This window comes from Mirounga leonina, unplaced genomic scaffold (assembly GCF_011800145.1).
Source record: "Mirounga leonina isolate KUSES-001 unplaced genomic scaffold, KU_Mleo_1.0 Mir_165, whole genome shotgun sequence".
NCBI classification, from domain to species: Eukaryota; Metazoa; Chordata; class Mammalia; order Carnivora; family Phocidae; genus Mirounga; species Mirounga leonina.
In genome coordinates this window covers 22823900-22837977 of record NW_023270415.1, presented here as the reverse complement: position 1 = coordinate 22837977, position 14078 = coordinate 22823900, and the positions used below count along the sequence as shown (strand labels likewise).

At 38.3% G+C, this 14078-nt stretch overlaps 1 protein-coding gene across 1 annotated transcript in view; it reads left to right on the top strand.

Annotated features, from left to right (window-relative positions):
- Positions 1-8897: 8897 nt before the first annotated feature.
- The window catches only part of TRPA1 (transient receptor potential cation channel subfamily A member 1), a 52060-nt gene continuing 46879 nt past the window's right edge, over positions 8898-14078 (top strand). The window contains exon 1 of the mRNA XM_035012258.1: positions 8898-9008. Coding sequence (XP_034868149.1) covers positions 8898-9008 — 111 coding nt within the window. The remainder of the gene's footprint in view (positions 9009-14078) is intronic.

Sequence of the window (14078 nt, the reverse complement as noted above, 5' to 3'; positions counted from 1 at the left end):
CTGCCTTCAGCTCAGGTCATGATCCCAGGGTCCTGGGATCAAGCCCCACGTCGGGCTCCCTGCTTGGCGGGAAGCCTGCTTTTCCCTCTCCCACTCCTGCTTGTGTTCCCTTTCTTGCTATGTCTCTGTCAAATAAATAAGTAAAATCTTTTTTTTTTTTTTTCAAAAAAAGGAATACAAATAAATTTATATACCTAATTTTATTCCAAAATTTGAAATATTATTTGGCATGAGCCAATTAACTTTTAGCAAGGTGTTCCTTGTCTAGAAGGCCAATTTAATTAGCTTTTTAAATATCTCACATTTTAAATAATCTTATCAGATTTGCATTTTTATTAACTGCTTCAATAATTTCTTTAGACTCTGGTTGCTAAGGGCCCTGGGAATGGTGCTGGTTTAGATCATCTATGTACAGAAATTAGTCTTCAGGGAAGTAGAGCAGAATTTGCTTCAGGTTTCTCTGTAACAAAGCACACAGAGTTTCTCTGATTCCCTGGTAGAAAAGAGCATTTCATAGGTGTCCACAGTAGTGTGTGTGTGTGTTTGTGTGTGTGTGTGATTTATGTCACTATTTATCAATATTGAGCAGAGTTTTCCATGTGAGACTGGCTGTCACGCGACTAATGACAGCCTGGTGAGTAGGAGCTCATGAATATTAGTTCCCTCCCTCCCCGCCTTACCCCGATCCTTTTCTAATGTAACTTAAACATTTCAACACATGCTCTATGAAACATTTCTCCTTTCCACACAATTTGGGAGAAACAGGGTAGAATTTTTAAAAATTATGTAAAAAATAAGAGAAAGCAATTGAAATAAGATAGTTGTCTGAGTACACATATTTATTTTCCTTTCCATCTGAAAACCTATGAAATGCCAAAAAAAAATTTTAATAAGGAGTAAAATACAAACAAAGGTATGAAAACAAAAAAGCAATGCCCGGTGATGGGTATTAAGGAGGGCACATATTGCACGGAGCACTGGGTGTTATACGCAAACAATGAATCATAGAGCACTACATCCAAAACTAATGATAAAGTATGGTGACTAACATAACATTAAAAAAAAAAAAAAAAAAAAGCAATGCCACCTACAGTCTAGAAATGTTAAAGAATTCTGGAAAGATAGAAGGTGGGCAAGATCACATCTATAGAGATACAAATAAAGGAAAACACTGTGATGGGAAAATGACAGGGGAGCCAGGCCACAGGATAAAAGAGGTGGTTTTTAAGCATTCCTCAGAGCAGTTGCTAAAGGGGGAGAAATGTCAGAGTAAGCCTAGTCAATACATCTCCCCTCTCTAATTTGTAGTAAGCAGTGGACAGCAATGGTGTTTCCCAAAGCTGAAAGTGGAGTGTGGGCAATGTGGCCCAGGGAGGCAGGGCAATGTTCAAAAAATAAAAATTTCTTCATTGGGGTGCCTGGGTGTCTCAGTCGGTTGGCTCAGGTGGTGATCTCAGGGTCCTGGGATGAGTCCTGCATAGGGCTTCCTGCTCAGCAGGGAGTCTGCTTCTCCCTCTCCCTCTGCCCCCCATCCTCACCCCTGCTTGTGCGCAATTGCTCTCTCTACTCTCTCTCTCAAATAAATAAAATCTTTTAATAAATAAAAATAAAAATTTCTTCATGCAATTAAAAAAATATAGATATTGAATGATAGACATTACTGGAGAGCAAAATAGTGAACTGGAAGATGAAGTCAAAGAATTTTCCCATGATACAGTGTAAAAGAAAAAATTATATATATGTGTGTGTGTATATATATATATGCGCATACCCATATATATGTATGAGTATGAATTCATAGATATAAATGAGTGACAGTAAGCTTAAGATGCAGGGAAAGATGGATCAGGAAATGTTAATATGTAACCAGAAAAATTAAACAGAAAGAAGATATATAAACATCTACACATCCCGCTGGAAATAGACACTTAGCATCAATTCCTCCTTCTTTTGCCAAGTGTACTCCAATTGGTGTGGTGGAAATGATCCTTCCCCCATTCTCAGTCCATGCAATTCAGTTGACTCCAAGTATGACTTTGACAAAAGGCATGTAACTCAGATCTGAATAATCCGATCATTATTTTTCTGGCTATGGTGACTAAGATATTGAATTTATAACTTAATTAGAGCCAGTGGTACATCATGAAATTTTGTAGAGCTGGTAGAAAATTCAGTGATTATACCCATAGATATAAATTTGAAAGATTTCAGCCAGGTGCTGCTGTAGGTGAGCCTTCAAAGAAGTGGAGAAATCTCTTGCTCTTGATGTAAAAAAGAGAAAGAGAGGAACAGCTTAAAAAAAAGATTTTATTGGTTTATCTGAGAGAGAGAGTGAGAGAGCACAAGACAGGGAAAGGAGAAGCGGACTCCCCACTGAACAGGGAGCCGGACTCAGGGCTTGATCTCAGGATCCCAGGATCATGACCTGAGCCAAGGCAGATGCTTAACTGATTGAGCCACCCAGGTGCCCCAAGAAACAGCTTTGATGACATTAAGTCCCGGATCCATCTGGGTCTTAAGCTAGTTCTACAACAGACCTTTTTAGTTTTGGAGCCAATTAATTCTAGTTTGGGTTAAGCCAGTTCTGGTTGTGTTTTTCTATTAGTTGCCATGAAAAGATGCTTAACCTATGTAGAAATAAATAATGATAGGGGCACCTGGGTGGCTCAGTCGTTAAGCGTCTGCCTTCGGTTCAAGTCATGATCCCAGGGTCCTGGGATCAAGCCCCTCATCGGGCTCCCTGCTCAGTGGGAAGCCTGCTTCTCCCTCTCCCACTCCCACTGCTTGTGTTCCCTCTCTCGCTGTGTCTCTCTCTGTCAAATAAATAAATAAAATCTTAAAAAAAAAAAGAAAGAAATAATGATACTAAACAAAAGAGAAGAAAATTTCCCAGAGTCCAAGAAAGATAATCACTAGATTAGAAGTGACCACAGAGTACAGCACAAGATAAACAACAGAAAATCCCCACTGAGTTACATGATGGTGAAATTTCAGAACACAAAGAATATAATAAAAGTCCTAAAGGTTTCAGAGAAAAAAGTGAAGTACCAAGAAATGAATGAGAAATAGCTTGACATAAGACACTTTATCTGCAAATATTGGATGGAAAAAGGGAACAATAAAGTTAAAATTTCTGAGGGAAAATGACTTTGAAAGAGTTTTGTATCTATTAAACTGCTATCTAATAGGAAGCCAAAGTAAGGAGATTTTTGGACATGCAAGGACCTAGGCATGTTACCACCAAATAATACTTTTCTGGCAAAATTACTTACATATAGAATCTAGAAAAATTAATATGAATCCAAGAAAAAGAATTACAAAGATTGTGAGAAACAACAATTTACAGTTGTCTAAATATTTTATAAAGTTTAATTTCTTAAAAATCAGAAACTAAAATACTGGGTGTATTAATATGGATAGAAGAGACACTCAGGGAGGAGAGAAATGCAAGCATGCTAAGCTTATTATATTGTAAATGGGGAAGATATAGACAATCATTAACTTTTGAGGTTAACAAAAATCTTAAGTCATTTAAACAAGTAACAACAATATGATATTTTGATGACTTCTCATCAGAAACAATGGAGGACAGAATAATATTTGAAGTCCTTAAAAAAAAATAACTGTTAAACAGAAGTTCTCCATCCAGCAAAAGTGTGCCTTAACATATTTTTCAAGCAGAACTGCCTTACAAAAAATTCCAAAAAAGTCCTCCAGATTGAAAAGAGAGGACACTATACAGTAACTCAAATCTATAGGAAGAAATGAGTAGTGGATATGGTAAATACAACACTATATTTTGGAGTGCATAACATAAGAAAATAACATTTTAAAAACCTACCAATAAATGAGAATGGTTTTCTAAAAGAATTGTTGGACACAAAAGAAGGCAGTAAAGAAAGAACAGATGGTAGAAAAAGATAGGAGATGTAGAAAACAAGTATCAAAATATAAGTATCATAGCAACAATTATATTAAATGTCAAAGACTAAACATTAATTAAAAGGCAGAGACTATCAAGCTGGATAAAAGAGCAATATCTAACTCTACTATATACAGGAAACACACTTTAAAGACACAAATAGGTTAAAAGTAAAAGGATGGAAAAAGATTTACTATGGAAACAATAAATATGTGATATCTGCAATAGCTATCTCAGACAAAATCGACTTTAACAGGAAATATTACTAAAGACAAAAAAATCTTGTAATGATAAAGGAAAAATACAACAGGAAACCAATAATTACAAATATGCATACATCTAAGAACAGAAAATCCCCAAAATGAAGTAAATACTGAACAGAATGAAGAGACTAGACAATTTAACAATTATAATTGAAATGTTAATACGCCTCTCTCAGTATCTGATAGAAGAATAGACAGAAAATCACTAAGAATATAGAAGGCTTGAGCAGCACTATTAACTAACTGGACCTAATAACCTATTGAGAAACTTGACCAAACCACAGAAGAATACACTTTCTTTTCAAGTAATAATCTCCAGGATAGACCACATGACAGCCATAAAACATGTTTCAACAAGTCTACATTTGAATTTAGACAGACTAAAATCATACAAAGTATGTTTCCTGACCACAACCAGATTGGATTAGAATTCAACAACTGAAAGAAATTTGGGGAAACCCCACATATTTGGAAATTAAACATTACGCTTCCAAAAAATAACTTATGAGTAAAAGCAGCAGCTACAAATGAAAACAACAACAAATTAGAGTTTATGGGATGCCACTAACACAATGTTTAAAAGTATCTTGTAGCTTTAAATGCTTACAGTAGAAGGATGAAAGATCTAAAATCAATAACCTAAGGTTACATACCAAGGAAGTAGAGAAAGAAGAGCATAGCAAACCCAAAGTAATTAGGAAGAAAAATCAGAGAGAAAAAAAACAATGAAAACAATGAAACCTAAAGTAGAAAGACAACAGAGAAAAACCAATAAAATTAAAAACTGGTTCTTTGTAAATATCAAGAAATTTGATAAACCATTAGCCAGAAAAGAGAGATGACACGAATTATCAAAATCAGGAATGAAAGAGGGGACATTACTGCAGGTCCTATAAGAATTAAAAGGATTATAAGGGAATTTTATGAATAAACTTATGCCAAAAATAGACAAATTAGATGAATAGATAAATTTATTGAAAGGCACAAATTACCCAAATTTACTCAAGAAAAGTATAAATTCAGAAAAGACCTATAAAAAGATAAGAAAAGTGAATTGGTAATTAAATATATTCCCAGAAAGAAAACAAAAAGCCCAGACAACCCAATTTATCAGGCTGCACTGGTGACTTGTAACAGAAATCTTAGAAAGAAATAACATTATGTGTACTACTTCAGGAAATAGAAGGGAATGGTTCTCAACTCCATCAGTGAGGCCACTTACACTGATACCAAAGCCATACAGAGACATTACACAGAAGAAAAGCTACAGACCAATATTCTTCATGAATGTAAACACCAAAATCCTTAACAAAATATTAGCAAACTGAATTCAGCAATATATAAAATGTTGACTTAATATTAGAAAATCAATTAATGTAAAATAGAATAAATGAGAAAAAGCACACAATCACCTCAATAGCTGTAGAGAAAGCATCAGATAAAATTTAACACTCCCTCATGATTAAAAACTCTTAACAAAGTCATCATGGAAGATATGTTCCTCAACCTAATAATAGGTAATTATGAAAATTCTAATATTAACATCATACTCAATGGTGAAAAACAATGCATTTCCCCTAAGACTGGGAAAGAGGCAAGAGTGGACACACTCTCTGGACATCTATTCAACAATGTCCTGGAGCTTCTAACCAGTGCATTATGGTGGAAAAAAAAGAAGTTAAAGGCATATAGTTGGGAAAGAAAGAAGCAAACTGTCCTATTAGAGCAAAAGACATGATCTTATATGTATAAGTTTCTAAGAAATCCAGAAAAAAAAAAAAACTATTAAAGTTAATGAGCAAGATTAACAAGGTTGTAGGTTATAAGAGCAATATAAAAATTCAAATTTTATTTTTATATTTATTTTTTAAAGATTTATTTATTTGACACAGAGAGAGACACAGTGAGAGAGGGAACACAAGCAGGGGGAGTGGGAGAGGGAGAAGCAGGCTTCCCGCTGAGCAGGGAGCCCTATGTGGGGCTGGATCCCAGGATCCTGGGATCATGACCTGAGCCGAAGGCAGATGCTTAACCGATTGAGCCACCCAGGTACCCCTATCTTTATACTTTAACAACAGATAATCTGAAAGTGCAATTAAGAAAACAATTCTGTTCAAAATACCTTAAAACTAATAAAATTCTTAGGAATACATTTAACAACAACAAAGTATATGACCTGTCCATGGAAAACTGTAAAATCCTGCTGAGAGAAATCAAGAAACATCTACATAATAGAGAAAAATGCCATGTTTCTGGATTAGGAGACTTGATATTGTGAAGATGGCACTTCTGCCAAACTGATATATAGACTAAATGCAATTCCTCTCAAAATCCTTGTAAGCTTTTCCATGGAAATTGACAAGCTGATCCTAAAATTTATAGTGCAAAGAACTTAGAATAGCCAAACCAATTTGGAAAAAGAAGAACAAATTTGGAGGATTTACACTATCTGATTTCAAAATTTACCATGAAGCTACAAAATCAAGACTGTGTGGTATTGACTTACTTATGCACACTTATCAATCAATGGAATCGAATATGAAGTCTAGAAACAAACCCATATATTTATGGTCATTTGATTTTTGACCATGGTCCCAAGGCAAGTCTATGAAGAAAGCATAGTTTTATTTAACAAATGGTAACAAGTGAATATCCATATGCAATAAAAATGAACTTATACCTCTACCTCACACCCTATACAAAAATTAACTCAAAATGAATGTAAGAGAATAAAATCATAAGCCTTTTTATTGTGAACATAAGCAAAAATTGCTGTATATGACACCCAAAGCACAATCCATAAAAACTAATTAGACGCTTGCCAAAATTAAGTTTCACTTCTCAAAAGACACCATTAAGAAAATAAAGAGAAGCCACAGACTGCAAAAATTTGTGAATCATTCATCTGACACAAGACTTGCATCCAGAATAAAGAACTCTTACAACCTAATATTAAGAAGACAGCTCAATTTAAATAAGCAAAATAATTTAATAAGCATTTTGTTAAGAAGATGTATGAATGGCTAATAAGAAACAAGAAACAAAAAACAGTATCATTAGCCATTAGGGAAATGCCAATTAAAACCATAATGATATACCACTATATACACACTAGAATGATTATAATCAAAAAGATTGCTGACACCAAGTTTTTGTGAGGATACAGAGAAACTGGAATCCTCATACAGTGCTGGTGGGCATGTAAAATGGCCCAGCAACTTTGGAAAATGGTTTGGCAGTTTCATACAAAGCCAAACACATACTTACCACATGACCCAGCAATTCACTGCCAGGTATTTAACCAAGAAAAATGAAAATATGTGTCCACAGAAAGATTTGTATGAAAAACTTCATAGCAGCATTACTTATGATAAACTAAAATTAAAAATAATCCAAATACACATCAACTGGTAAACGGTGATAAACTTCAATATTATCCTTCTAGGGAATTCCATTCCATGGGTGGAATTGATGGCAATCTGCAAAATCTATTGATAGATTTTTTTTGGGGGGGGCGGAGCTTCCATAGTCCCAAAATATAATCATGCCACATTACCTGCCCTTATGTTCAGCCCAGTAGCCCCTAGGTCAAGTAGTCCACAAACCTTTATTTAGCACAGGATGTATGCCAGGTCCTGGAGCCATGAGGGTCTTAAAACAGGTGCTGGAGATTGCCAGGTGATTATGATCATCCAGGGCCTTAAAGAAGCACACAGATTGTCCCAAAACAACAGACCGCTGAAGCTAAGTTTTGGCCTGTGCAAAGTGTAATCAGTTTTTGAAAGAAGTTTTTTTTTCTTTCTAACCTTGTAGCCTAAACATAGTTGCTACAGTTTCAAAGCCTCCACTGAATGAAAAGAGAGAAGCAGCCTCTTCAGCTGAGAGGAGACACCTTCCACTCCACAACTTACACCCAGCTGTTGATTAATAGATGCAGGGCAGGCCCATGAAGATAAACCTTTCACAAACAAAGCTGAGGGTAAACAAGCCGGCCGCAGTCAATATGATTTAACCTTTAACCTAACAGTCATTTTTTTAGCCATTCTGAAACACCAAATCGTGAGATTAGTATTGGCATCCACAGGAAATGGGACCTGAGGTTCAAAGGGACCTGATCTAGTTGCTCAAATCAGTGCTAGGATTTAATCTCTCTCCCTATTCTTCTGGAAAGAGAAGTTTTCATTAAAATCTTATTTCCAACTCAAAGAGTCTAAAATGAAAAGGGAAATCCAACCTCAGAAGCTTTTGGGGGGGAAAATCCTAAAAAAGAAAAATCTTCCCAACGGACTCCGTTATTCTCTCCTTCTCAATTCCCCCTCCCTTCCCTCCGCTCCCCTCCACCGCCCGCCCCGGTCCTGCAGGTGGGCGGTTCTTACTGTTTTTATTATAAAAGACTCCAGAGACCTTGGATCCACCCAGACCGGACACCTTGACTCCGGGGGTGCGCAGCCGAGCCAGGCAAGTCGCGCGTGTTCTGGGCCCGAAGCGGCGAACGGGGGACGGTCTCGGCGCGGCCACGAGGTCTGCGTCCCTGCCTCCTCCCCGCGCCCCTCTTGCTTCCTACGCTGCCTGCAGCCCCGGACGCGGAACCCCTTCCAGAAGTTCTCTCGGCCTGGGGGAGAGCGAGTTGCCGGCAGCTCCCCGCGCTCCCTCGCCTCAGGTGCCCGCGCTCGTAGGGAGCAGCTGGTGCAGGTGGCGCCGGGGTGCGGTCGATGAGGCGCAGCCTGAGGAAGATGCTGAGCCTTGGGGAGCAGGAGGAGCCCCAGGGCGCAGTCTACCAGGGCGTGGAGAACGACGTGGACGACTCCAAGGACTCGCTTAAGGTACCCCGGGCGATGGGCGGTGGGGACGGGTCCGGAGCCCGGGCGGGGGGCAGTGCTTAGCTCTGCCCTGCGGCGTTCGGGGTTGGCCAGCCGGCAGCCCCGGGACGGCAGGACGCCAGGCACTGGGGACCTTCTCAGAATTGGGGGGGGGTGGCGGTGGGCGCGAGGGGCCGCGTTAGTGAGGCGCCCCAGCAGCGCCTGCTGTGTCCTTTCTGTTTGCCTGTGGGTTTGCTCAACCTGCCCTTACCCCTGCGGGGGCACCTGCAGTCTGAGGAGACTTACCCCAAAGTACTGGGCCTGGCGGGACTGGCGAGTTCCTCCAGGGAGTGGGGGCGTCAGGAAGGACTGTGGAAGAGGAGGCCCTCTGACGTTGGCTAGGTGGTCTTCGCGAGGCGCTGAGGGCTAGGGTGGGCTTGAGTCGTTTGAGCGGTTCCCGGGACACCCTGGCGTCCGGAGAGGCACAGTGGCCCCGGAGGGCACGGTCAGGGCACAGAGGCTGTTGAGGGCTCGGCAAACCCGCCCCTGGCTTTCCTCACACGGTCAGCGGGAGGAAGGGTCTCTCTTTTTTTTTTAAAGATTTTATTTATTTATTTGAGAGAGAGAGAATGAGAGAGACAGAGAGCACATGAGATGGGGGAGTGGGAGAAGGAGAAGCAGGCTCCCCGCGGATCAGGGAGCCCGATGCGGGACTCGATCCCAGGACTCCAGGATCATGACCTGAGCCGAAGGCAGTCGCTTAACCAACTGAGCCACCCAGGCGCCCCAGGAAGGGTCTCTTTTTAAACGTTAAAATATCACGTCTTTCCAACCTACCCCCCCCCCCCAAATCCATTTCCTGAAGTGGAATCAAGTTAACAGTGCCTCATGTATTTTCCAGAGCGCGGGGGAGGGGGAGTTTGCACAAATACACACATGTGACTTACAAAATTATATTTTAGAGTACTTTAAAATTCACCTGGAGATGTACCTCACTCTTTTTTGCAGCTTTATAGTATTTCCTTGTGTGAATGTATCATGATTTACCTAATTAGTTCAGCATGAGTAGACACTTAGGTTGTGTTTTTGTTTTATTTTGCTATCACACATGTGATTGTGTTTGTGAGTGTGAGTACAGCTGATTCTGTTAGTATATTAGTGAATATGTATGCATGTCAAAGTCTTAGCAGGACCAAGAGGTACGTACAGCTTTAATTTTGATAGAAATCACCAGATTGACCTCTAAATAGGTTGCACAAATTGCCAATAGTGTGAGTCAGGCATGTGTAGTAAATCACACAAACTGACAAATCAGACTTCTATTTGCGCATACAGATTAAACACTGGCTTTTTTTTTTTTTTTCCCTCCCCCTTAATAATAGCATATTAACTAGGGTCTTTTGGCTTAATCCAAAGAACTGAGATCATGAGTTGACTTTAAGTGCCAGGATAGTGTCTTTGGAATTAATATTATGGACTGTAAGAAAATTTTACATTTCAAAAATCTCATCAGAAATACTTCACTTACCAATGTGGTTTAGTTTTCAAGAGATATTTGCTGAAGGATTTCTGTAACACAGAGTCTCAAACTTCATGTTTTTAATTGTCTTCATTTAGTTTTATGGCCTAAGTCAAGTAGAGCTATTTGTTATTTAAGGATTTTAGAAGCTACAACAGAGCTTGTAGTTGGAAGGGTTTATGTATTTTATTACCTACAGTAATTATAGATCATTCTGTAGGAATGTCAGTGGTGAGACTAATTACAAATCAGTACCATAATACTGTGGAGAGTTCTGATTCTAAGGATTTCCTGATTAAAAACATATGGTATATAGTATTTTCTCCAGCATACACACACCATGTCAGGAATACTAACAAAATCAAAGAATGGAAGAAACCTTAGAAGATGAGAAATGTGGAAAAAGAACCATCTGACTGAGGCCTTTACCTTTTTCCATGACTTTCTTTCAAGAGTTAATACTTTAGCATTTTACTCTTCATTTGTTACAATCTTTCACCTAGCTTCCCTCTTTTTTTTTTTTTACCCCATACTGCTTATATGTATTTCATTAAAGCAACCTAGAACAAATGTATTTGATACCTGTTTTAAAGTGCTTAGAATTAGCTTCTTTAAAAGTGATCTAGTCTGTTATGTTCTGTATCTAGTCATATAGTTTGGAATCCAAAAGAATCTGAAGTAACCCTGTGACAATAAAAAACTATATTGAATGAATATATAATAATTTTGTCTAAATGACATCCTTGGATTACTTTCAGAACTTTAAGAAGTCTCTTCAGGGGGCGCCTGGGTGGCTCAGTCATAAAGCGTCTGCCTTCAGCTCAGGTCATGATCTCAGGGTCCTGGGATCAAGCCCCACATTGGGTTCCCTGCTTGCCAGGAAGCCTGCTTCTCCCTCTCCGACTCCCCCTGCTTGTGTTCCTGCTCTTGCTGTCTCTCTGTCAAATAAATAAATAAAAATCTTTAAAAAAAAAAAACTTCAAAATCTGACTTAACATGTCATGTACTGAATTCAGACTGTTTAACACATCTGATGAGCTTATATAAAGTACTTAGAGGCTCTTTTGTCATTGTGAATTCAGCAGTACCTTATGAGCATCTGAACCTAGTACTTGTTCTCAAGAGTGTGTAATTGGGTTTGTGTTGACAGCACATCACTGAACAGACCTGTAAATTGTTCTCTCTGGCACTGTGGGGTGGGCAGTGTAATCCCTTTCTTATCACTGGGAGAACATCAAATTCAAGTGCTAAAATACTTCCAAATGTAATTAGACACTTTGATAGAGTGAGACATTGAGAAATAGCTTATTTCTGTAAGAACCTCATTTTTTTTTTTTCTTTATTTGACAGAGAGAGAGATAGTGAGAGCAGGAACACAAGCAGGGGGAGTGGGAGAGGGAGAAGCAGGCTTTCTGCTGAGCAGGGAGCCCCATGTGGGGCTCGATCCCAGGACCCTGGGATCATGACCTGAGCCGAAGGCAGACGCTTAACGACTGAGCCACCCAGATGCCCAAGAACCTCATTTTTAATTTATTACTGAATCTGTTTAAGTTTGGAAATGGTTGCATGCTCATTGTTCTATCCTTCATTCACTAAAATTATGTGTAGTTACAAAGAATTTTGTAGTTGAAAAGTGATACATGTGTATTTAAAGACTGTCATAGAAAAATGATTTCTTTGGTACTATTCTGTGATAACAGCAAAAACCAAAGTTCAAACTTCTAAGGGATTTTGTTTTATTTATTTCAACCTGGTATTTATTGAATGAATCCTTTTTGTTGAGTAAATCCTAATATGCTCCATGTTTATTAACTATATTAAAACACATTAAGTACTTTAACACTTAATTTTATTTCATATGTGTCAAACATGACCAGTCATAGCCAAAGGTAGAATTAAAGCAAGTACCTGGATCATTTGTTTGGAGGAGGTTTCTGTATTTTCAGGAAGTAGTTACTTTACGGTGGTTTCTGTGAAAAGCTACTGTCTTGTAAAATGTTTTTGTTTCATGTAATGAAATATTTGATAAGAAATACCTTCAGAAAAAAATCAGATGTATTATTTGGTCACATACTTGCAAAGCTGGGGGCAACACTGAGAAATAATTTGTCTGTATATTAGCATAGCCCTGGAATGATGTTCCATTCCTTTTTCCCACTGATTTTTAAAAAGGTAGTCTGGGGAAATTCTAGTGTGTCCATATGGCCCAACTGTTGCTCTGTAAGAGCTCTGGATTTTCCTTATTTCTCTCTTTCCTTCACTCTCTCTTTTTGGAAAACCTATTTACATATATAAAGTATCATGCAAAACAAGTGCACACATTCAGCACAGACAGTGTGAGGAATGAATTAGAGAGTGTTTCTCAAACTTTTTCTGTGTCTTAGAATCCCTTTAAACTTAAAATTGGTGATTCCAAAGAATGCTTGTTTATGGGGTTAAAGCTAGAGACAGAAAGGCTAGGCTAGAGAATGGCATCTTGTAGCTCTCGTGAAAGCCTCAAGGAGGAGGGTGAATTTAGGAGGGCATCAGGAAGGTGGATTGGAAAGGAAAGAGAGCAGGGCACACTTCATTCAGGTAGACAGCCTGGTATAGCTCAAGCTAAGCACTACATGAACACGGCACAGCATGGTGCTAGAAGAGGCTGGCTTCTGGAATAAGAACACTTGTGTGCAATTCAGGGACATGTCAGAGTTTGGCTACAGCCTCAGTTTTGGCCCAAACTCTGCAATTCAGCTTTGGCAATCAAATATCAAAATATCTAATTCAATGCCATTTCTGGTGTCTTTGGACTGGTGTGTTATCAGTGATACCATCATATCTAAACAATATAAAAATGTTAGCAATAGAATAAGGTATGTTGTTCATATTTGTTGATAATACCTAAATACTCCCTTTCAAATATAAGGAATTCTAGAAGCAACTTTGACTAAGACTCTTGTCAGTCCATTGAAGTGTAATTAATAAATATGATTATAATTACTTTGAAGATTTTTTTTTTCTTTTTAAAGATTTTATTTGAGCGAGAGAATGAGAGAGCGCACGAGAGTGGGGTGAGGGGCAGAGGGAGAAGCAGGCTCCCCCCTGAGCAGGGAGTCCAATGAGGGGCTTGATCCCTGGACTCTGGGATCATGACCTGAGCCGAAGGCAGACACTTAACTGACTGAGCCACCCAGGTGCCCCCAATTTTGAAAAGTCTTAATTTTTTGTATAAAACAGATACTAAGAATTTTCAAGTAGGGAACTAGAATAGATTGTCAGTTAATATAGATACTAAAAGAGAATACTTAATTTTTAGAAAAACAGTATACTTTTGATCTAAAATGTTTATGAAAATTTAAATGATGCAAGGCAGGATAATAGAAGCAAGTTCATCACATGAAGATTTTTATAAAATTTTGTTTGCAATAGTAACATTAATATCAAATAAAATTATTTTTAAAGAATTATTTAATTTTTAGTAAGTTTATTCTGTTTAGGCCATGAGACTTTCTAGAAAAAGTTCTGTTTGGGAATTTTTCATATCTTGTGAGAATGAATCAAAAGCAGAATGTCAATATTGTCACCCCAAAATTTTA